This window comes from Botryllus schlosseri, chromosome 8 (genome assembly GCF_051294905.1).
Source record: "Botryllus schlosseri isolate E-star chromosome 8, Bs_hap1, whole genome shotgun sequence".
NCBI lineage: Eukaryota > Metazoa > Chordata > Ascidiacea > Stolidobranchia > Styelidae > Botryllus > Botryllus schlosseri.
The window spans coordinates 26,884,906-26,910,336 of NC_137243.1; the positions used below are offsets into that span (position 1 = coordinate 26,884,906).

At 42.3% G+C, this 25,431-nt stretch overlaps 2 protein-coding genes and 1 long non-coding RNA gene across 3 annotated transcripts in view; 2 read left to right on the forward strand and 1 right to left on the reverse strand.

Annotated features, from left to right (window-relative positions):
- The window catches only part of LOC145445470 (uncharacterized), a 153,681-nt gene that overhangs the window by 66,729 nt on the left and 61,521 nt on the right, over nucleotides 1-25,431 (forward strand). The window lies entirely within an intron of this gene.
- Nucleotides 1-25,431, reverse strand: part of LOC145445474 (uncharacterized) — a 142,026-nt gene that overhangs the window by 1,484 nt on the left and 115,111 nt on the right. The window contains 13 exon segments of the mRNA XM_080323667.1: nucleotides 423-539; nucleotides 602-700; nucleotides 1,882-2,175; nucleotides 3,214-3,379; nucleotides 3,437-3,682; nucleotides 4,013-4,202; nucleotides 5,365-5,473; nucleotides 13,784-13,913; nucleotides 13,971-14,139; nucleotides 14,964-15,133; nucleotides 16,079-16,184; nucleotides 16,461-16,623; nucleotides 17,362-17,569. Coding sequence (XP_080179793.1) covers nucleotides 423-539; nucleotides 602-700; nucleotides 1,882-2,175; nucleotides 3,214-3,379; nucleotides 3,437-3,682; nucleotides 4,013-4,202; nucleotides 5,365-5,473; nucleotides 13,784-13,913; nucleotides 13,971-14,139; nucleotides 14,964-15,133; nucleotides 16,079-16,184; nucleotides 16,461-16,623; nucleotides 17,362-17,569 — 2,167 coding nt within the window.
- Nucleotides 6,952-13,264, forward strand: LOC145445447 (uncharacterized). The gene has a single exon (XM_080323636.1). The coding sequence runs from the start codon at nucleotides 7,007-7,009 to the stop codon at nucleotides 12,629-12,631; it is 5,625 nt and encodes a 1,874-aa protein (XP_080179762.1). The 5' UTR covers nucleotides 6,952-7,006; the 3' UTR covers nucleotides 12,632-13,264.

Below are 25,431 nucleotides of genomic sequence, written 5' to 3' on the forward strand. Positions count from 1 at the left end.
TCGGTCGAAAAAAATTTCAAAATCACCAGTTTTCCTGGTGCTCTCAGAATTCATAAAAAGTGTCCTCTTTTTAGGATCTCAAATATGGTCACCCTATTTTAAAGGGTATATAGGAGTTTTGGGTAGTGGGGAATGAAGACAAAAAGATTGGGAACCACCTAGTCTGAACCTATTCCATCGCACATTGTGACAATGCTGTGGGCTCCACTGACATACACAGCTTTCGCAATTCATGTTCCGTAGGCTGTGATCCGAACAATCCAGTATTACAGCATTCCACAGCGGAAATTACTATCGGCACTTTAATTCTCTAAGTGGTACAGGAAAACATCATCGCGCACCACTACAAATTCAAATCATTGGAAATGACATTCGAGCCAGATTCGAACACTCGAATTATTGTATCCAGACAGGTTGCTTACCTCCGGCCAAAGTCGTCACTAAGAAGATAAGAGTGAAACTGAAGAGCACGTTCAACGCAGTCTCCACGCCATACACGGATGTGACGTAATCTCCAAGGAAAAACGGGGCTGGGATTTCTAAACAAAACATTTCGTGAGGCTAGTTTGCAATGACCTCCATCAATCGACAATCAATTTACCTGGTATGGCGCCTGGATTCGTTTCCTCTGGCTTTTTGGTGGTCGTGGTCGGGGAAGATGCTGTTTTTTCAGTGGTGGTGGTGGTTGTTTCTTCATCATCTGGCAAAGATACATGTTATTCGATTACACACATACTACTACACCAGGGTTGTGATGACTCGACTTGACTCGAGTCATTTTCTCAAAATACAAAAATGACTCGACTTGACTCGAATCAATCTGTGTATTGACTCGACTTGGAGTCGAGTCATTGCGCATGACTCGAGCCAAGTCATATGACTCGAGACGCAGACGGCCAAGACCGACATTTCATTGTAATTTCGAAGAATAGTAGAGTAACCGCATTATTGGGATTTCGTCTATTGGTACTGGTACTTGAAAATGCGACCGAAAACTGCTATAAGTGAGGAAAATGAGTATATTATAAATGCGAACCATTCGATATCTCCAAACGAAGTCATAAAAAGTGGGTTTAACAAGACTTTAACTGAAAACTGAGCAGTCAACACAATGACTTGGACTTGGACTCGGGTCATAATACCATAGCCCGGACTCGTCCCTCTGATCGCTGACTTGGACTCGGACTTGACTCGGTGGTGAATTGAAAATGACTCGACTTGACTCGAATCAAAACTACAAAACTGAGATTGACTTGAGACTCGTCGGAGCCTTGTGACTTGGCTACAATCCTGTGCAAAACGAGCCGAGCTTGTTGGACAGACATTTGCCATTCTCGTGCTCATGAAGATCCACTTTGATTTGACTTTTGTTATATTTCTATCTGATCAAGAATATAATTTAATTTCCGTGATTTTTCGAATTCAGACATTTTAAAATCGAATCCTCATTTGATTTGGAAAAGCCAAATATTTTCTAATGCAACAACTCTGATCAGAGATACACAGTATTCGAACACACAGGTGGTCAGTAACGAAACCATACTACTTTTCAGAGAGAAAGTTTCGCTCACTTGTACTGCACACTCAAGTGGGTGCGTTTTCAAACTACTTTCACTTCTACTTGACACTTCTACTTTCTCTTCAACATGTAGATTTTGTAAAGTAGAAAACAGTTTTGGGACATCTCAGACACTTGCCCTTAACAATAATTCAATCCCGACTAATGACTTTTTAAGCTTCGGATTAAAGAGTTCTGTGATATGTCTGAATATTTATAGGTAATCTAATTGGTTAACATGTATATTAGCTATAATTCTAATAGTAATCAAATTTGGAGAGGCTAGTCTTCCGACTCTGATCGTATAAGCTGCAAAATCTCACCTTCTTTTGTCGTGGTAGCGGTAGACTCCATAGTCGGTGAAATAGCAACCGTGGTTGTCTCCTCCGCGGCCAATTGTGAGTCGCACATCTCCAAGCCTTCCGCCGGGAAGCTATTTTTTGTGAAAATCTCTCTCAGACATTCGGCAGACCTCTTGGGCGTCCTGGGACGGGTGGGGTCGGTGAAATTGACCCAATGTACACCGAAGCGTGCCGAGTAGCCTTCGGCCCATTCAAAATTGTCCATGAGAGACCACGCTGTGTATCCAATGACGTCAACGCCATCTTCGTTTATAGCTTCAAAAATATTGATAGCAATATTGAAATCATTGCTGGGATGACTCGAGTCGTGACCAATGTTCCCTCTAATTTTTGACGAGTCTGCGCACACTCACAAACTTACTGCGCAGACCCTTGGACAACAGTGTGTAACTACTAAAAAAAGGTCATCACTTCGGATTTTTTGTGCGCAGGAACTGTGTCTGTCAGCACTGCGCATTTGCGCACGTGCGCAGCTCAGAGGGAATATTGGTCGTGACTAAGGTTGGGCTAAAACAAGTTTCTGAGTGGTACGTGACTAAATCGAGTGTTAGGCTTCGAGCATCAATCATTATGACATCATAGGAGTATGTGTGATATGGAAAGTTCGAATATGTACCTTTCATGCGACCATACCAGACTTGTGTGCTAACTACCAGATTTTCAATATGAACACTAGAGCTAAAACTACTCACTTGTCAAAATTTGCAACTAGAACTAGACCTAATGTGATTTACAAATACGCATTCAACTAGTTAAAACACAACTAGCTAGATTTAATTACTACGTATCTCCTAAATATTTGCAAATCATAAATGAGCTAAGAAATATTTCAGATAGAGTCGTCATTTCAAAAGGTATGAAATGGGTCTCGACCCTCAAGTCCGCCGCAATCTAGCCACTGTTACCAATAACGACTCTGAGCTAGCAACAGCTGTAAGAGCATCAGACAACAGAACACAGGTATCACGGTTCACGCCAAACGATGGCTCATGTTTTCTAGTTGTTTCGCATCCATTTTTATAACGCGCATCTAGAACTAGAATTAATCAAAAACCTGTAGTTAGTTGACTGTCAAACAACTAGATCGGCAGTTCACGCAGGTCTGGTTCAAACAATCAAGTGCTTTGGTTTAGGTAGTCATGATCATATCATCAATACCAGTCACTACCGATCAATCGTCGTTTTGTACCACAAATTTGCAAGTTTGTTTTCACTCGTACATCGACATAACAAATCTCTCCGTCTCTCTGCCTTAAAATCCCTATTTCGACGCTGGATCAATTATCAAAATACCTTTCAGTACTTCGCCAATGTATCGCGTGTAGAATTCGATTCTCCACCAATCGTTCAGATCTTCAGAGACTCCGGCTTCCGACAGTCCGTTTTCCGTCACCAATATCCTCTGGTCTCCGTAATTCTCTTTAATATAGTTGAGCAGCCTTCTTAAACCCCACGGAACCTTTGCAACGGTTGAAAATAATCTTAAACTCTTCTTTATCTAAACTCTCTAACTTACCTCTTTTAACCAAGTTGACGCTGCTACCGGCCAAGAGATATCGGCACTTGTCATGGTCTCCCTGTCAGTATCGTAACTCGTCACGTTGAGGTTTTGCTCAAAGTAATTGTACGACAGACTGGTCGTGTAATGGTTGAGTCCGAAGAAATCGGATGAGCCCTTCAGCAACCCCTTTTCGTTGTCGGTAAACACAGGCAGACGGGACGCTGGCAAGCCTTGCGCCTCACTCCTGGCGTCGATTAGGCTCTGAAATCAAAAGATGGTGTCCAATGACAAGGGTTGTAACCAAGTCACAAGGTTCCAAGTCACAAGTCAATTTGTGCATTATAGTTTTTGCTTGAGTCATGTCGAGTGCTTTTTTGCGGCACCAATGAGTCAACTTTTACGAAACTTACTTGAATAATTTGAATTTTCATGCCGGTGACGTCGTATTGGGTGATTATAACCCTGACTAGTCAGCCGAAAATATTTGGGTTTATTTCAATATGAACATATAATAAAATAGAGTACTTTCTATGGCATTTTCTGAACTAGAGCATTAATAGACACTTGAGCAACAAAATATGCTCAATTCACCTTCATGATTTCGGGATAATCTCCGTTGTTGAAAACAGGATTGGCGAACCATCCCAAGAAGAATTGCAAAGTACGCTCGGCTGCGTCAATATCGAATTGACTCATGGCATTGCGTGGCACAGAGAAATCACTGTTGAGGGCGATACCAATCTCTCCCCGTTGTGATGCTTTGTAGAAGTTCTGATACAACCTAGCGGAATATTGGGTGTGGTTATTTTTGCACTTTGAATATTTCATGATGCTCATAATTAGTTTGTTGATAAATATTGAGTAAAAAAATATCAGCAATTTTCGTGACATCATAACATGGTATTAGGGAGTCGCAGAAGAATAATCTGCTACTGCTACACTGGGAATATTGATCTATTATATATAAGCTATAGCTTACAGGCGTCCAGATGCAGCCTTTCTAGTTTATTTCATGTCCAAGCCTAGCAATGGCTGTGAGGATGTTCAAATTTACGAGCAGAAGTTTTCGAAATGCGCCTACGTGATATCTTTTGAATAAAGTCTGAATATATCAGGTTTTTCTGTGAAATTGTTGGTTATCGCTTTTATAGGTTGAATCTTCGAAAATACAGCCAGCAGGTACCGTGATTGCTATTTCACGCACAGAAGTGATGCATACTAATCAAAAAACAACTTTCAACTTTCCAAAATCCTAAAAGCTAAAAGAATGTCTTTGAAGAACGAACAAGCTAAAACAACTACTTGAGTAAGATTTGCAACCAGGCACAAACTACATACATGGGCACTCTGAACAGGCTCGTCGTTACTGACCACCTCTGATCTTTACGAATCGTCAAGGCGAATTTTTGTTGCAGTCAAATACGTAGAAAGTTGCACTTATTTTTCAAAAAATTTGCACTAAAAAGTTGCATTTATGGACAAGTTGCTAGAAATGATTAAGGTATGAGATACTCAAATCGTTCCGTATCCAAGGAATTGTAACAAAGCTCAGTGTTGGCGACTTCAACAAAATCAATAACCTGAAAAAAATTGACCTAGTAAAAATATAATTTTCGGCGGTCTAGCCTGAATGTACGTAAAATCAAAAAGGACCTCAAATTCAAACGACAGTCAAATAATCAAGCAATCTATTTGGATATAGTGCCAAATATTTCCAGTAAGAATTTTGTTGTGTGAAAAATCGAAAAAAGTTGCGAAAAGCTGCATGAAAAATCGAAAAAAGTTGCATGAATAAATGGGGAAAAGTTGCAATATAAGATTCCTCCAAAAAGCTTAAAACACCACACCACATAACTTCTGAGTATTTATGAAGCTGCCAGATACTGTAAAAAAAGTTGCGAAAGTAGCAAAAACTTGCCCTAATCGTTACTAATCGTGCTTACTGATAAGTTTGTGCATGAGCTCGCAAAGCATTGTGCGCAGCAACGTATTCGTTTCCTCCTGGATTGTCGTTCTTGTTGGGCGAATGAGCACCGTTTCCATAGCCGAGGTCTGAATGAAATGACAATGAAAATGTTGTACAGCTCAAGCATGGGCTGCAGCTATAGGTGGCGAGATAGCGCAGTGGTATAATCCACAGCTGCAACACAAATGCGTTGTGGGTTCGAGTCCGACCGAGGTCGACTTCAGAATTCCTACCCAAGTGTTGGAGGATTATCTAGGCTCCTCTTCGCTATCTCATGTCTTATAAAAAGCCTAGAAGTGGGCCGTGCTATAAGTCGGCAGCTCTGGAATAAAAATGAAGAAATTGGCATGGTGCAAATGACCATAGCAGTCGACACGCACCATGAACACCTCAAAAACAAACAAACGAGCAGCAGTTGTTGGCAAACTTGTGAAAACCAGTGACCCTAATAGTTGACGGTCAACCAACAGCTTTTTAAACAGTGGTTCTAGTCTTAGTTGTGGATTTTGCAAAGTGAGTAGTGTTACTGCAGTAATCTGCAGTGTTTAGTTTAGTGATTATTATCATTAGTTGATTAGGCGCCGCGTGTTTCGTCCCTTATATGTTGCTACGGCGTCGCCTCTTTAGTTTATTCGGTTAGCTGAATGTACGTTGTTGCTTACGTTATGTGTGGTCGCTATAGTCCTCAACTTGTATTCTATTTCGTGCAGGCTTGTCTCCATTATTATAACTCTAACCGCAGGCGACCACTATTTTAAAACCTAATTTCACGACCCAGTTTCATTTGCTGTATTTGGACATTCCTTCGTTACGTCAATTATTGCAATACATATCAATTCTACCTTCATCTACGGATCATCATTTGTCTGGATCGGTCGTGGAATTTGAGTTCAATTCAAAAAGTGGTTTCAATAACTCTCCTTACGTTAGGAGCAGTTACAGTTTTAAAATATACGCTTGTAAGATAGGAAGACAGAAGCAATTCGAAGATGGCTTCGAAAGAAGATACGCCAACCAATCACGAGATGGGTGATCATGATGTTAAGGCATCCGATGACGCCCATGGAACCGCGCATGTGGGCGCAACGTCCGCTGATGCAAAGGTATCCGATGACACCGCGCATGTGGGCGCAACGTCCACTGATGACGCTAATGTACCGCGCAACGACCGCAATGCGGGCGAACATGACGGTGAAGGGCCGTCTGATGTAGTGAAGAAGCGGCCAGCGGCGACGCGCAGTAAAAACAAAGAAATAAAGGCACGGTATTCAGAAAGCACTGAACATTTGAGCCGAAGAATGGAAAAATGCTCCGAGATCGCAATAATCTCGAGTGATGAAAGTGAAGTAGGGGAGTCCTTGAAGCTGATGCTACAGCACAGAGACAGTTTGAGAAATATTCTGAAAGTGATGAAAGATGTTCTTCCAGACGACGAGTATGTCCCATTTGAAGAAGAATTCAAACGTCTGGAAGCTGCAATAGCAGAAATCAAGCTAGAAGTGTCGAAGCGTCTTGGGGATATTAGAAGCGATAGACGTTCGCGTTCTAGTCGGTCGAGTCGAACGAAGTCGTCCAAAAACTCGTCGAAAGCCAACAGTGTCAAATCTCACATTCAGAAGATGAGAGATGCCGATGAGAAAGCAGCGGTGCTCAGAGCAAGTTTACCTTTCGCAGAGAAGATGGCCTCACTCGAGACACGAAAGGCTTTGCTCGAAACGCAGAGAGAGATCGCAACTCAAGAAGCGATTGCAAAAAAGTGCAGGGAAGTTGAGAAGGTGGAAAATCCGTACGGTTTGCTGGAAGAAATGGAGGATGTCTTGCGTGAACCGTCTTCCTACATGGAGCCACCAGCGGCTTCACGTCACAACCAAACAACAGAAATTGCCGTTAACGAAATCCCACCAGCGAGAAATCCTGTTGAAGATCCAGTTGATGTTCGTGACCGACCACAAGTTAGTTCTCGCGTGGTGGCCAATGACTTTCGCGTGGCAGATTATTCTCGTGTCGAACCTTCAATCAATACGATCGCAGGACACATCGCTCAAGCACCGTCTGCACCACCAGTAACTAATAGGCTTAACGTCTATTCCGATAACTTTGTTCCAATGTTTGCAGATAATGCACAGATTCCGCGTGATCCCGTGAGTAGATCCGGTGCAGCTCCGAATATCACAGCATCGAACTTGAATGCTCGCGGCACTCTCGATGGTCTCCAACGCAACGAGGAGTTACTTCTATCAATGATGAGGGAGATGATATCTGCCCAAAGACTTCCAAGCATTCGGTTATGGAAGTTTACTGGTAACCCTTTGGATTTTCCAAAATGGGAAGCATCGTTCGAGGCGCTGGTGGAGTCCAGAGTTCAAAATACTAACGAGAAAATGAATTTGTTACGGCAATATTTAGGTGAAGGTCCTTTGAGGGTTGTCGATGGCTACTTTCTCAATAACACCGAGGAATCGTACTTGGCTGCCAAGAGAGAGTTGAAGCTCAGATACGGTGGTAGCACGTCGATTGGAAGCGCCTTCATCAATGAACTGAAAGCGTGGAAATCCGTCAAAAGTAAGCACGAGCTTCGTGAGTTTTCTGACTTTCTGTTGCAAGTTTCAGCCAACAAGGAGCGAAATACGGACTTGAAAACGCTCGACTATGCTTCTTGTCAAATACCGGCTGTGGTCAACAAACTACCATTGTATCTGAAGAACCGGTGGATGGATGAAGTTCACAGATACAAGCGGTTTACTGGTAACGACGACAGTTACCCGCCATTTGTTAACATTGTCAGATTTGTTAAGGACCAATCCGATATCAAGAATCAGCCTGAATTTGAAGTGCAGGACAGCGGAAACATCGAGAGCAAACCGAAACCGAAAACAACTTCTTTCACGTTCAAAGTAGAGAAGGCAAGTTGTTTGCATTGTGAAGGAGATCATCACATTGCTGATTGCTTTGAATTGCAAGGTAAAACCATGGCGGAGCGTAAGAAGGTATTTTATGCTCTTTATCTGTGTTTCGGCTGTGGCAACAAAACTGGTAAAACTCACATTTCAAGATCCTGTACCAAGCGAGCAAAATGCTCCAAATGTGACAAAAGGCATCCTACATGCCTTCATCTTGATACAGATCATGAAAAGGAAGTTAGTAACTCAACTTCTCTATGTACGCAGATATGCGATTCAAATGGTAGAGGAATAAGCAGCGCGCTCATTGTACCTGTTTGGGTTAGATCAAAACATAATGCGAGATGTGAAGTACTTTGTTATTGCGTCCTTGACGACCATTCCAACTCCAGTTTTATCTCAGACGAACTGTTTGATAAGCTTGACCTAGATGGAAAGGATACAGCGATATCGTTGACAACTCTTGCCGGGAGAGACATCAACACGCCTTGCAAGAAAGTCAAGGATTTGGAGATCTTGAGCTATGACAAGAAAGAAATAGTTGATGTGGCGACACTTTTCACGGAAAAGGAGATTCCAGTCTGTCGCACCCAGATTCCCAACCGTAAAATCTGTAAGGAGTGGGTACATCTCACAGAGGTATGTGATCCGCTTGTCCCGTACGACTCTAAGTTGGATGTTTCAGTATTGCTCGGCACAGATGTACCGAAAGCATTGCGGCCGAGAGACGTCGTGGCTGGAGGGGACAATGAACCATATGGCGTGCGTACCATATTAGGTTGGGGAATTGTAGGTCCAATGTGTCTGGACGTTGCTAAGGATTCCGTCATTTGTCACAAAACGTTAATTCGACCTACGGCCCTAGATGACAAGCTTGTGTTTGGTTCGAAATGTAAAGAGGTATTAACACCTCAATCAGTAGGGACCATGTTTGAGATTGAATTTGCGGAACACAATGGTAAGCATATTCCAATGTCAATAGAAGACCGTAGGTTCGTCGAAATTCTCAAAGAAGGCACATTTCAAAGATGCGATGGTCATTTGGAAATGCCTTTACCCTTGAAAAGTAGTAAGGCAACGTTACCGAATAACAAGCCGCTTGCTGTAAAACGAATCGGTCAACTTAGAAAGCGCCTTCTGAAAGATGAAAAGTATTCCGCAGACTATGTGACCTTCATGGACAATGTCATTAATAATTGGGCTGAGGTAGTACCAGAGACTGACAGAAATATCGCAAATGGCAAAGTGAATTACATACCGCACTTGGGAGTTTATCACCCGCATAAACCGGATAAAATCAGAGTTGTGTTCGATTGTTCTGCTCCATATTGTTCAATTTCCCTGAATGATGTTTTGTTATCTGGCCCAATACTGCTGAATGAGATGCTGGGAGTTCTTTGCAGGTTTCGGAAAGGACATGTGGCTTTGTGCACAGATATAGAAGCTATGTTTCATCAGTTCATTGTATCTCAGCCATATCGGGATTTTCTGAGATTTCTCTGGTTCCAAGACCACGACATCAAGAATGGACCCCTGGTGGAATACCGGATGAAAGTTCATTTGTTTGGAGCAAAAAGTTCACCAGGCTGTGCGAACTTTGGATTGAAGCGGGCGGCTGATGACGGAGAAGGTCAGTTTGGTCGCGGCGCGGCTGATTTCATACGCGACGACTTCTATATGGACGACGGTATTACGTCGAAAGACTCGGTTGAAGAAATCGTGGGCTTGGTTAACAGCAGCAAAGCACTGTGCGCTAATTTCAAGTTACGACTTTGCAAATTCGTTTCCAATAGTGCAGAGGTAATGAATTCTATTCCAACGGAAGATAGAGCGACTGGGTATCGCGAAATAAACCTATGTGATGATATCGTGCCTAACACTCGAACATTGGGGCTAATTTGGGATGTTAAGAATGATTGTTTCAGATTCAACATCAAATTGTCAGATCGTGCGGTGAACAGGCGTTCCATCTTATCCTTTGTCAACTCCGTATATGATCCGTTGGGTTTCATATCGCCAGTGGTGCTGGAAGGGAAACTCATTCTGCAATCTCTTTGCAAAGCTGGGACGGACTGGGATGATGAAGTACCAGACGAACTGAAGCGCCGATGGGTTGCGTGGTGTTCAACGTTATCATCGATCGAGTCCTTGCGCATTGACCGTTGTTTCAAGCCGCCGAGTTTTGGTAAGATCGTACTTGTTGAATATCATCATTTTTCGGACAGCAGCTCGTATGCTTATGGTCAATGCTCTTACGTACGCTTGGTCAACGAAAGAGGAAATGCCCACGTTTCGTTGGTAATCGGCAAGGCCAGAGTTGCCCCTCTGAAACGACAGGTATCTATTCCGCGTTTGGAGTTGAATGCTGCTGTTGTTTCTGCTCGGATGAGTAAGTTCCTGAGGAATGAATTGAAGTTCGAAACGATAAAGGAGTATTTCTGGGTTGATAGCATGGTTGTCTTGGGTTATATCCGAAATGAGTCGAAACGTTTCAATGTGTTTGTTGCTAACAGGGTGCAAACTATTCATGACCTCACCGAACCTAGCTCGTGGCATCATATCAGCTCGGCGATGAACCCCAGCGTCGATGCGAGTCGTGGTATCGATGGCAAAGACCTCACAGATGATTGTCGTTGGCTGAAGGGCCCTGAATTTTTGTGGAAAGCAGGACCATTCGTCGTTGCTAGTGATCACGACTACAAGCCAACCGAACGAGATGCATTGGAAGTTAATGCTGAAATGCGAAAAGCGACTGCGTTTCAGGTCAAAACGGACGCGGAAGTTAGTAGTCTCCAATTCATCGATATTAATCGGTTGGAGTCCATTTCGGAATGGAAAAGAACGGTAAAAGCCGTAGCCAACAGCCTCAGGTACATAAACATATTGAGAAAACAACCCTCCAATTTGTCCAGCGAGTCCATGATGATTTCTGAAAAAATAATAATCCGTTCTCTCCAGAGAGAAGTGTTTTCAGAGGAGATTGATGCCTTGAAAAAACATGGCCCTGAAAATCATTCGGACAGAAAGAAACCAGGTGGAAGTTTGGCAAGCTTGAATCCCTTCCTCGACGCTGACGGGATACTACGTGTTGGTGGACGTATTGGAAATTCGAGTCAAGATTTCGATGTGAAACATCCTGTGATAATTCCAAGGCAGTCCTTTCTGACCCGACGGCTGGTTCGTCATTTCCATGAAGGTGTGAATCACATGGGTAGGTACACAACCTTGAATTCTATTAGACAACGTGGCTTTTGGGTTGTTCGAGGTCCATCAGTTGTATCAGAGGTGATACATAATTGCGTGGTTTGTAAGAAACTCAGGGCAAAGATGCAGAACCAACAGATGGCCGACCTCCCGCCTGATCGACTAAACGAAGAGGCACCATTCACCTTCTCCGGCTGTGATGTCTTTGGAACATACTACATCAAAGAACGGAGGTCAACGATGAAAAGGTATTGTGTCGTTTTCACTTGCATGTCTTCACGAGCAGTTCATCTGGAGCCACTGAATACTTTAACCACGGATTCGTTCATAAACGCTTTGAGAAGGTTCATCTGTCGGAGAGGAGTAATCAAGCAATTGCGCTGTGACTGTGGAACCAACTTCGTCGGCGCGAGTAACGAGCTTGAAAGAGAATTGAAGACGATGAATCAGCAAAGAATAAGTGAATTTCTGTTGTCGAAAAATTGTGATTATTTCGAGTTCAAGTTTACGATACCGCATGCCAGCCACATGTCTGGATATGTCGAACGTCAAATTAGAACGATAAAATCGGCCCTTGATCCATTGCTGAATAGCTTCGGTCACATGCTCTGTGACGAGTCCTTCAGAACTTTCCTTTGTGAAGTTGAATGTATCGTTAATTCGCGACCATTAGATGTTTCAAGCATTAATGACCCTTCAGCTCCGGAACCTTTGACTCCGAATCACATATTAACTTTGAAATCGAAAATTGTTCTGCCTCCACCTGGTGTGTTTCAAAAAGATGATTTTTATTTGAGACGCAGGTGGCGCCGAGTCCAGTACATGGCCAACGAATTTTGGAATCGGTGGAGAAAGGAGTACGTCCAATCTCTGCAACGTCGAAGAAAGTGGACACGCGTCGTGCCGAATCTGAAAGTTGGTGATGTCGTCTTGCTGTCGGAAGAAAATCTGCCACGAAATCGCTGGAAACTGGGCAGAATCGACTCCGTTTATCCTTCAGATGATGGGTTGGTGAGGAAAGCAAGGATACTCGTTGGGCGAAGAGACTCCAACGGAAAGCCGACTTATCTGGAACGGCCAATACACAAACTGATATTACTAGTTGAATCAGACTCGTGGTCGTTAAAGACAGAACAGTAGCCGCTATGTTCACTGTGCATGTGCATGCATCTGTCTCGTGTTTAGTTTATGACATCAATGATTGAGAATTTGTGAATACTGTATGCTTATCGTACGTATACGTGTCTTTAGCTCTTCGTGTAGTTTGTATTTGTGGGTCGATCCCCGACGATGGGAGCCTTCGAATTAATTTGTTTGCGAAACCACAATTTCATCAAATTGCAGTTTCGGAGGAGCCATGTTACTGCAGTAATCTGCAGTGTTTAGTTTAGTGATTATTATCATTAGTTGATTAGGCGCCGCGTGTTTCGTCCCTTATATGTTGCTACGGCGTCGCCTCTTTAGTTTATTCGGTTAGCTGAATGTACGTTGTTGCTTACGTTATGTGTGGTCGCTATAGTCCTCAACTTGTATTCTATTTCGTGCAGGCTTGTCTCCATTATTATAACTCTAACCGCAGGCGACCACTATTTTAAAACCTAATTTCACGACCCAGTTTCATTTGCTGTATTTGGACATTCCTTCGTTACGTCAATTATTGCAATACATATCAATTCTACCTTCATCTACGGATCATCATTTGTCTGGATCGGTCGTGGAATTTGAGTTCAATTCAAAAAGTGGTTTCAATAACTCTCCTTACGTTAGGAGCAGTTACAAGTAGTTCTAGTTGTAGATTTAGATGCATATTTCGAAAAACTTTTGGTTGTGAAACAACTACAAAACAAGAGTCGTCGTTTAGCATGAATCGTGATACCGATGTTCTGTGGTGTGATGTTCTTGCAGCCATTGCTGGCTCAGAGTCATCACTACTGACAGTGGCGTAGCCAGAGGTCAGTTTTTAGGGTCGAAATCCCTCCTATTTCGAACTTGAAATGATGTTCATGTAGAAAGTCGATCCGTTTCCGACAGAAATGAAAATTAATGGAGTCCTTTGGAAATGAATCTCCTCATTTTTCTAATTTCATTATTACAGGTGCTCACTTTTCAAAACTTGAAACTGGAGCTAGCCCTAGAACTGCTCACGTTTTAAACTCCGCACCTAAAGCTGGAACTAATCCCTGTTGAAAATCTGCAACTAGAAGTATAACCAGTGAAAAAAACAGTAGTTAATCAAACGTTAACTAAATAGATCAGTATTTTGCACAAGCCGGAACAGAACACATCGCTCACATGTGAACACCCATGGTTCGTTTAATGTGATCCAAAGCTTGACTCTGTCGCCAAATTCACGAAAGCACACGTCGGCATACGTCACAAAATGATCCATGATCTCTTCGCCGAGCCAACCCCCAAATTCGGTCTAAATATGAGTGTCGTGTTGGCAGGAACAGTAACGAAAAAAACACCAAACTCAAACCTCAAGATCTAACGGCAGATCCCAATGATACAGAGTAACCATCGGCTGTATGCCGTTCTCTAGTAACGCGTCGATCAAATTGTTGTAGTATGCCAGTCCCTCTTGATTGATGTCGGTGTCGTCATTGTACTTACCGGTCGGCAGAATTCGGGGCCATGATAAACTGAATCTGAATGGGCAATTAAGATTATAGTAGGAAGTAGTCGTGTAATTGTAACCTGAAATGCAATCCACATCATCAATTTTTGTCCCCATTAGCATTAAGAATTAACAGTGGTTTGCTTTATGCTGATATCAACGTGAAGGAATCAAGGTAGCTTACGTCCATTTTCTCAAATTTCCAGATCCATTTTTGCAATTGATAGAAAATCAAGTTTTTGCGAAATTTCCTTCTATTTTCTGCCATATATTGGCCATGTTGATGTTTATCACATCGTTTCAAAGCTAACCATGACCGAGATAACGCCTAAAGAAAGTGAAACTTTTCATAAAGTTTTTACGAATGCAGTCATGCTAATTCCAGGGTTGTAATGACTCGAGTCACGATTTTTTTGGTGACTCGACTTGACTCGAGTAATTTTTTCAAATGCATAAAATGACTCAACTCGATTCAATTTTATTCTTGACTCGGCGTGTAACCGAGTCATTGTGCATGACTCGAACCAAGTCTCATGACTTTGACTCGAGTCAAAAATATAAAGTAAGATTGACTTGTGACTTGGCTACAACCCCGGATAATTCCAATCTTATTTGAAAAAAAACTAGACAACGACAATTCTAATTCTACTATAATTTGGAAAATACTGTACGGCTACAATTCTAATTATAATCTAATTTCTAAAACACGAACAATTCCTAATAGTCCAAGGCTTTACAGAAGGAAATACTATATAGCTATAATTCTTATTTCAAACTAATTTGGAAGAGCTTGAAATTTCTCAGTTGTACAACTCAGCTTCTAAAGCCGAAATTTATTTTTTACCGGGCAATTACCTGTAGCTGTTGACATTCAGCCTGACAAGCATCGCAATATCGTCTTGCAATTTATTGTAGCTGTCGCAAGTGACATCGCCAGTGCCGCCTCCATATATTAGACCCGGCGTGTGCGTCGTTCTGTCCCAAATACCGAGGCCCTTACCGTCTTGACGCCACGCCCCTTCAATCTACAGAATAAGGATGTTGAAGTAGCCTATTATATCAGTGGTATTCAAAAGGGGCGATATTGCAACCTGGGAGCGATTTTGAGAGCAGAGGGCGAGCAGGTGTAAGGGGGCCGCCAAGGGATGCAAAAACGATCAATCAACTGATGTTAAATCAATTAACATACGATACGATAAAATCGGAATATGTGCTGCTGAGAAGCTGATGTAATTCAGCACCCTTCACTGTACAGTATGCAGCATTTATCAATCAGCGTTTGTCGAGTAAGTATAATGCGTAATTGCGCAGCCATGAATTGCAATTCGCAGTTATACACAATAACACGCCGTTCAATTAAACTTCAATTATAAGACCAACACCAAAATTACTCACGAATTATTTTGAACGCGGAAATGACACGCTCATAGGTGCAATTATACAATATAATTTAGAGAAGAGGAACGTGAACTTGCTCATTCGATGAAGAGAGCATATCACGTTTCTCAGCGCCCTCGGATTGAGATAGCGTCGCTTTGTCTGATTACGAATTGCTGATTACAAATTAGTAATGTACATTGGTACATCTAAAAGGGTCGTCAGTTTGGTCACATGAACATCATTGCTTTCCCCGAAGGACATACTAATCATTTTTTACGAACCACGGGTTGAATTTACATTTGTGCGGGGAACAGATTTTCTGTGCGCGAAGACAGTGTCAGCAGTGCACGCAGCTTAGAGGGAGCAGTGGCGATGAGTCATCAAAGTTAGGGAACCACTGCATTACATGTGTACCAAAAATGAATTGGGCTGTATTAATGCGAGTCATGTCTACTATACACGAGGTATTTCGTACCAGAATTCAAATAGAAATTAAGGTTGTGTCAAGATCCAAATTTCATCCGACCGTGGAAAATATCATCCACAAATTTTCAATAAATACTTGAACGATACGCGCTTATCATACCGACCTGGTAGGATGACGTGGCAGCTGCCCATATGAAGCCGTCTGGGAAATCTCCGACCGGCGTTTCATCTCGGACTAGAGGTGGGAATCCGTTGTTTTGGATAATATCCCTGCCAAATATAACAGGAAGTTTGGGAATGGCAGAATGTTGTTCGACCAGAACCGCGCCGAGCGTAGTTGCAAGGGATATCCTTAATGGCATCTACGTGATTATCAACGAAGTACTGCCTTTTTATTTTAATCTATGGTGTTAACCTGATATACTGCTAATAAGATTGCTTTCAATCAAATTGGTTTGTATCAATGGATTGAATACTCAAGTATTTCCATGATACAGATGTGTACCTCAAAAGAGCATACTAGATGTGAAATTCAGTGCACTGTACCTGTAGAACGAAGCAGACCGCTTTGGTGTTCTCGGGCGGGTAGGCTCATTGAAATCGACGTTAAACAGCCCGAATTTCGGTCCGTAACCGCTGGCCCATTCGAAGTTGTCCATCAATGACCAGGCCGTATATCCTCGCAAGTCCACTCCATCCAGCTTGTGCGCTAAACGATATTTATAATAAGAGATGTGATGGTTGTGAATCATAGATAGGGCTGTGAATCGAGTATTAATTCTAATGATTCGAGTGTGTAGTGAGAGATGATTTTGTTGTGTACTAAAATTATAAGCTTCTCGCCACTATAAGTAAATTGATCAACGATTCATCCACCAGGCCCAGGTAGGAGTCTAATTTCAAAGACTACTCCAAGTCGTTTCGACATCTTCCTATCTTTTCATTGTATCGCAGTCTTGTGGTGTTTTGAAATGATAAAATTGTTAATAAACGTAACAGAAATTATAGTTTATACTACTTTCCACCATGGAAGCCTTGAAACCTCGATTAGCCGTATCGCAGCATACAAAACATGCCGTGCAAAGCTACACGCATTTAGTGCAGATGACATACCTTTGAAGTCATGATCAACAGTCAGATTATATCCGACGCAAGTACATCATCATCATCATCATCATTGGTTTATTAGCAATTTTATCAGTTCAATACACCACAAAAAATGCGATACAATGAAAAGAAAGGAAGATGTCGAAGCGACTATGAGTTGTCTATGGAATCGGACACCCACCTTGGCCTAGGCGATGTAAAGAGGAGGCATGCACACTGAATGAAAGTAAAGAAGATAGTATAAAAAAAGGAAGCGACAAGAAATAGGGCGGCATGTCATGGGAAGCGAGATCGATAGGTCAGTCGTGGTCCGGTAATCTTGAGGATGGACTGTACAAACCTTTTAAAGCTTCGTTGATGTAAGCCTTGTAAAACATGACCCTTTCCTGATCGTCAGTGGTGGCAACGTCCATTCCGACCCCATTTTCGGTGATATAGATGGGCGGGTGATCGTACTCCCTGTCGATCCAGTTGAGGAGTCTTCTCATGCCCCAAGGGACCACTTGAAGCCAATCGGGGACGGCTTGTATAGCACCGGGAACTGTCTCCTGTAAATACACGACCATAAAATGTACATCAATCAAGGGTATATGTCAGGGTTGTAATGATATGACTCAAGTCATAATTTTTTGTTGACTCAAGTCATTTTCGTAAAAATGTAGAATAATTCGACTCAGTTTGTGTATTGACTCGACATTGCGCATGACCCTACCAAGTCATATGACTCGAGACATTCCATATGACTTCATATTTGAATAAACATGTTAAGAGTGAGGACAATAAGTATATTATTATGAATGCGACGCGTTAGATATCACCCAAGAGCTACACAGAAGCTAGTTCAACCAGACTTGAACTTGATAATGACTTGGACACGGAATCGAGTCTCAACACGATGACTCGAACTCGGCCCGTTGCTCCCGAACTTGAACTCGGACTTGACTCGATGGTGACTTGAAAAGTGATATTGACTTAAGACTCAGAACGCTGTGACTTGGATGCAACCCTGATGGATAGGACTGCGCAATATTGAGTATCTGGGTATTGAATTCGAGTCCAGAGATAGTTAGTAACGAAGTTTTGCCTATTTTCACTACTGTCTCCAGCGGTTATGATTTTTACTGGTTACTAATTCCGGATGGTACCGTTATACAGGTTATACTTGATATTTGAGATCGCGTACGATAGATAACCATAGATTACCGATGAGGAAAAACTCGGACGGCATGACCTGCAATTGCCACTCACCGTAAATGGTAGAATTGTTTGTTCGTGTATGAACATAAAATGACACACTTACAGTTAACTACTTCTACTTAAACATTTTTGCAGCGCTCGCTTTGGCGATGTGCAAATCACTATCAATGAATACGTATCATGTGCGGTATAGCTATTATTTGCAAATCCGTAGATGAGTTTTACGTTAATACCACCGTCTGGCGCCTACGCAAAAGTGGTGCGGGGAAAATCCTTTTCGTCGCGTTTCAACGAGAATGCTACAGTCTTAATTGTTATTGTCGATCTGTCTGCAGCACCGATTGAATGCGAGAGCCGGTATTGGTATGTGTTGGTTTTCACGATGTTTGATATCGAGATGTGTGACGAGATTTCCTATGGTATATCTTGATGTAATCTAATACTATCGCATGTATACATTCGATACCAGTACTGTACAAAGTTCAATGGTCGTCACACAATGATTAGGGCAATAATTTCGTTATTGAAGTCGAGTACGTTATATTGTCGATCCAGCTGTAGCACTACAGAAATTAAACATGGAACGGCAACGACCGATTTTGCAGCTTCGTTCCGCTTCGCCGAAGCTGGAGTGGAGAATTGTTTTGCGTAAGCGACTGTAGGATTTCTGGCAATCCAAAATCTATCTTCCCGAGCGCAGAAATTATTGAATCTGGTCTTCATCGAAAGCTACCGTTGCACCGATTCCGAAAATATAAATTGAAATAATGATCAGGGACTGATCCACCTAGAATCCGTCCTCAAAGTCTGAAATATCGGCATTGTTCGAACAATCGGAGAGTCGCAACGGGTCATTGTTATGACCATTGTGTTGCGGTTTCTCGATTGTTCGAACAATGCCGATATTTCAGACTTGGAGGACGGATTCTAGGTGGATCAGTGCCTGATTAGTATTTTAATTTATATTTATGGAATCGGTGCTACAGTAGCTTTCGATCAAGACCAGATTTAGTAATTTCTGGGCTCTGGAAGATAGCTTTTGGATTGCCAGAAATCCTACAGTCGCTTACGCAAAACAATTCTCCACTCCAGCCTCGGCGAAGCGGAACGAAGCTGCAAAATCGGTCGTTGCCGTTCCATGTTTAATTTCTATAAGTAGCACTGATTCAATGCAAAAGCCCGTATTGGTATGTGATGATTTCAACGGTGCTTCGTACCGTTAGCTGATATAATTCAGATATAGCATGAGAAATATTGTCTCGCAACTCCGCATAGAACACCGTCAAAATCAACACATATCAATAGCGACTTTTGAGTAAAATCTGCTATGCGGTAGGCTAGTTTCAATTAAGCGCACGCCTGTACAGTGTACAGCAGGGCCGGCCAACCCGTGGCCCGCGAGGTTTTGAGTGGCCCGCGAGGTATTTTCCGAAATTTTAATATCAAAAACGGATTGCAGAGATTGTGAACTTGCAAGGCCAACCAAAAATTTGATTAGTTTGGCCGCAACACTTGAGATGAGATGACTGAATATCAGTTCCGACGCATTGACAGATCCATCAGCCAGTCACATATTGGTATATCTTCGTACACTACAATAAAGCAGAATAATTTGCGATAGATTTATCAAAAGTGAAAGTTTTCTGCGAGCTTACCGCAACATGTTGTCACTCGATTCCTTGTTTTTAATATTGTTGCCCTTTTTGTGAAAATGGAAGAACGCCTGATGTATCAGATTGAGTCTAACTATATTCGCAATTACGGGACAAAGTGTCGTTCAACATATGCGATTTTGCGTTTGCGCTTGCAGTAAGATCGTTGACTATGAAACCTAGGCACGGAAAGATTGACGCATGTTGGTCGCAGCTTTCGATATCGATATGTCCATGCGCCGAATAGCCCTCGCAGTCCTTGCAAACTTAGCTCAGCGATATACGGCAGGCCCGCAATATAGTCAAGTGACAATATTATTGACCTATGAACTTCAAAAAATTTTCGCGCTTCGCGCGGTAAGTGGCCCGCGCAATATTTCGTCAATCGGATGTGGCCCTTTGGCTGGAAAGGTTGGCCGGCCCTGGTGTACAGTGTACATAGTCGATTAGCAAAAGGCAAATACTACCCTGATCATTGAGTGACAGCCTTAAAAATTTGCTCATCGCTAGCTTATACAATCAAGATATACCGTGGAAATCAGCATATATATCGAAAGCGACTTTTGCGTATGGAAGTCTAACTTTAGCGCAGGCCAATACATAGTCCAATTTGATTAGGCAATTACTACCCGGCTAATCATTGGGTAACAGCCTTGCACAGTATTAGATGACATCATTAATATACAACGTAAGAAATCTTGTCATACCCATCTCGATATGAAACCGCCTCAAATGGTTAAAACGGTACGGTAATACAGTGTGTCATACTCTGTGCCCTGACCCCGTGATGTAGCGTACTCATCATAGCTGCACAATGTATATATAGACTGAAATAGTCTAGTGTTTATTCATCGCTAAGTCACTATTGCTGAATGCGGATTGTAATGTTGTACTCACCGTAAACGTTAGTAATGTTTGTTCAGATATACACATTTCTTGCCACTAGTTCTGCTCAAAACTACTTCAAGAATTTTCGCAGCGCTAGCTTCGGCTCAGCGTATTCTATTCAATCTATCAACGCCAAATTTGCACCGTACACGCTGCACAGTGCACATGCACATAGGTGGGATGTACGTGTACGCGTAGCAAGGTCAAGAATCACAGATATTGGTCACCATACGGCCAGCTGGGAAAACAGTTTCTATTCTTACGTGAATGTTATTTCCACGTAGTACAAGATGAGTTTTAGAGTAATGAAATTTTATGCCCTTATGTCAGGCATGTATAGTGTGGAATAGGATCTGTTCTACAGCCTTGGGCGCTTCATGCCAGCTTGGGTTCTTCTGATACTCTTTAAATCCTTAATCCAATCTAAGTTACATTATGGCATCCTCTGTTGGGGGGCTGCCAGTAAAACTGCACTCAAGCCACTGCAGAAACTACAGCATAAAGTACTCCGAATCATCCGGCTGCCCATCCAATAAGTCGCTGCTGAAGAGATTCGGCGTCCTAAACATAGAAGATATGCGGAAACTAGAAATCGCCAAGTTTATGTATCAGTTTCACCGCGGTCGTTGCCCCGAATACTTCAATGACTTCTTTACCTCTGAATCAAAAGCGCACAAGTACAACACACGCGCGTCCACGTCGTCCAAATATCATATGATCGACCGAAAAGATCATCGCTCTATCAAATATGCTGGACCTGATGTGTGGAACAGTATCCCGCCGGCCATCCGGCAGTCGACGAGCATGTCCACATTCAAGTCGAAATACAAGCAATTACTACTTTCATTCAGTGTGCATGCCTCCTCTTTACATCGCCTAGGCCAGGGGTTCTCAGCCCTTTCTTGGCCGTGGCCCATTTTCCAGTTTGAAAATGTGCTGTGGCCCACCTCCTTTCCTAGATCAATGCGTGGTAGTCCACGGCGCCGATATGCCTATTTCTCTGAAACATGCGCATTTTCTCTTAATTGACTGATGATATTTAAATCTAGACCTGCAGGGACATGAAATCGCGCCAAGCGCGACGAAAATTTTTGAGTTGAATAAATATCCCCCTAGAAACGACCAACGAAATAATCTTGGGCCCCTTCGAGCTCCGCCAATTGGGGACTTGGGTGCGGCAGTCACGGCCCTGGTAGATCATAGGCTAAAACTCATGTGTATATTATTATCGTCCGTTGCTCCATTAGCGTCGCGAAACACAATGATCAAAGCCACGCATCCACTGTGTGATTGGGATTTTAGTTCCACTATTGTGGGGAATAATATAATCATTCTGGGCCCACTTCAAACAATTCTTTGGTGAATGGGATGCTACAGAGAAGTGGAGAAATAGTTTTTTTAATATGCGTGCTGTACATTGTATGTCTTGTAACCAACTGAAATTGTGACGTCAGAATATTCAATCCAATGATACAATCAATTCATGTGACTCTTACATTATGTCCAATGATTTCCAGGCCAGAAATTTTAAACCGACTCCAAAGATTATTGCGCTTCGCTAAATCCTCAATCTCTTACGATTCGTTGCGGTGGTGCAGTATGCCTTCACCAGAAGTTGCTAATAATTTTCAATTATGGCTACAATAATATGACCTGCCGAAGTACAGTAAATCTATACATCAATTACACTTCATTCCGAGTTCATTGCGCCCCTTTTCAACGGCATACGACATATGACCCTGCCGGAATACTAGTTACTTCAGCATTACCTTCCGGTTATCATATACTCGAAATTATACTTTAGTTGCTGTTAGCCGTAGGTTGCCATAGCCAGTGGAAAAAGCCGCCGTTTGTCCCTCCCGTTTTCGACTTGTACATGCTGACTCCATACGTGCCACTACGTCTCAGCAAAGTCGGATGAAAAGTTTATGAATATATTTCTAGCGTTTAACATAACAAATATCACTAAACTTACAATAATCCTAAAATTTACTAAATAGCTTCGTGGCCCACCTCAAAATGCTCTGTGGCCCACCCTTTGAGAACCCCTGGCCTAGGCCAAGGTGGGTGTCCGATTCCATAGACAACTCCTAGTCGCTTCGACATCGTCCTTTTTTTTTCATTGTATCGCATTTTTTGTGGTGTATTGAACTGATAAAATTGCTAATAAACCAATGATGATGATGATCTCGCCGGCTATCCGACAGTCGTCAACCATGTCCAGTTGTCCACATTCAAATGGAAATACAAGCAATTTCTACTGATTCAATACTAGTCAGCGCTCAAGATTATCAGACCCCTCTCTGACATATTAAACTCGCCTACCGACACATGAAGCATTCAATTTCGTCGCTTCCATTTATGTTATCCTTTCTTAAATTCAGTGAACATGCATCTTACTTACATGCTGTAGGCCAAGGTGGGTGCCTGATTAGAAGACGACTTAAAGTCGTTTCGGCACCCTGCCATCTATTCATCATATCGCAATCTTGTGTTGGATTGATTTCACAAAAAAATAATAAGATGGAGATGATGATGATGGTCCAGTGGAGGTAATTCAACTGTAACAACTGGCCCACCAGGGTGCCAATAATCTTCTCACGTACCCCTGCACCTAACCTCGTTTCTCTCGGCCATTATCTTATTGACAAAGTAGTGTGCGAAGCACATGCTTTGAGAGATCACCAAGGTAGCGGGGCGTGCTCGCGCTTCAGTCGCAACATCGTATATAGACGAAAGACAATTAAATTAATTTGATTTTGTTCTTTCTATATTTGTTAATATATTGCAGTATGATTTGATCCTGGTAAATCCACAAGTTTCTGACCACTACCTACTACTATTTGGTTGTTCTGTGTTATTAATGAAAGCTCCTTGGGTCTGCGTGTGGGATCAGGATTGCAAGAGAACTCAGACCGGTCATTAGTCAGTCGACTAGTGCGTACAACAGGAACTGTAGCATCGACTCCAATCAAGCACTATACCAGCGTGTCTTGCAACAAGTCGTTGCAGCGACCGCTACATCAACCATGGGACATTTATATGAGTTGAACTAGGGTCAGTATCCAACGATATGATGCTCGAGGAATCTCATGTTGATAATCATGACATATCTTCCTCCTATCAAATGATATATCGCCCTCCTGACAACTTCTCATCATTCTCGAGAATTGTTTTCATTAAGACCAATAGAACGCCAATGCTTTTAACAATTTGACAAGAAAAGGTTTGTATTGATATTGAAAGAGCCCTATGTCCAACGAACCTTATAAAAGACTACATGCAAGTTATCATGTAGTTTAGCTGAGGATCGTGAAGATCTCGAGCATATAAAGAAGTAATTATTCACACTTAACAGCAAGTAATTATTCAGACTTGACAGCAGCAGTTACCAACACGCCGCCCGCGAGGTCATATTTGGAATCCCGCGACCTGATTTCGGATTTCGGTAGAACGCTAAATAAAGCATTTTGAAATGCCAAAATTGATTTCAGTTTTAAAAATATTGTTGTTGTTCTTGCAAAATTAGCTGGGTCCAAACATCACTTTATTCCTCGCTAGCTAAAACGGCTTTGTCGATGGCAACAGCATTCCATCGAGGGAGAATCAGCTGATATGAATGGGCATATTGCCTTTTGCAATGGCCCAGAGACTGTAGACGCGTGGAAAACCGCGTCTCGCTAGTCACAAAATATATTCATTGGTAGCCGGAAAGCCTTGAAAGGTATCGTGCGCAACTCACAGTGCCAAATAAAATTGATCATCATGCTATTTTCGTTGAATTCTTTTTTCTTAAATATAATATGACTTCTTTTCTTGGAACTGTGCTCGTCGCCAACGTTAAAGAGCACAGCGTTGTACTAACGTAAAAGTGGTTGCTATACGGTGTGGCCTACTTAGTCTAAATATTGAATTCTTGCGTCCTCCACGAAATTTGAAGTGGCCTGCGACCCGTCTTGAGTTGGCGACCCCTGGCTTACAGACTGGCTCTTGGAACTTTTACGAAGCCGGCAAACCCTTACGCTAATCTGCAAGCCTTCGGCGAATCCCAATTTTCGACTAATTACAAAGACAAAAATCCACCACAGAGTATGGTGAAAACACGAACTGTGTATCAACAAGGGCGCTACAAAAACAATACAATTAAAACATGACCTTCACACAAAACAAAGCGATGCTATAATGAATATCTACTGCAAATCAATGTGACTTCCGCTATAGTCGTGTTTCTTGACGTGACATTATAGAACGTTTGTCGTGTCCAATAGCCTGTGAGGTTATACAGCGAGTCCGTTGACCACGGATAACGACTTACAAATATACTCAACTGCGGCGGAATGGCTGGTACGAACGTCCTGACGAATGAGTTCTTGACTAGCAGTTCAACAGACGACCATTTGTCTTTTCCGGATATATATTGTACGGATAAATCAAACAGTAGGTTTTGTATTACACATATGTCTCATATTCTCAAGGGCCAATATACGACATGCACTTGGTTTTATACCAACGGTGAATAGAAGTCACGTGATGTGGTAATATTCCATAACGGATAGGACAGAGAGAGCTCGGCGCTGCAACATCTAGAGAACCCCAGTTAAGATGTACTGGTCTCGCATAATTCTGCTACGTTAAATCGACTGTGCTCTGTTCCAGTAATGTAACATGGCATT

Coding starts and splice junctions, on each gene's coding strand:
- LOC145445447 (XM_080323636.1), top strand. CDS start 7,007: ATGAGAGATGCCGATGAGAAAGCAGCGGTGCTCAGAGCAAGTTTACCT.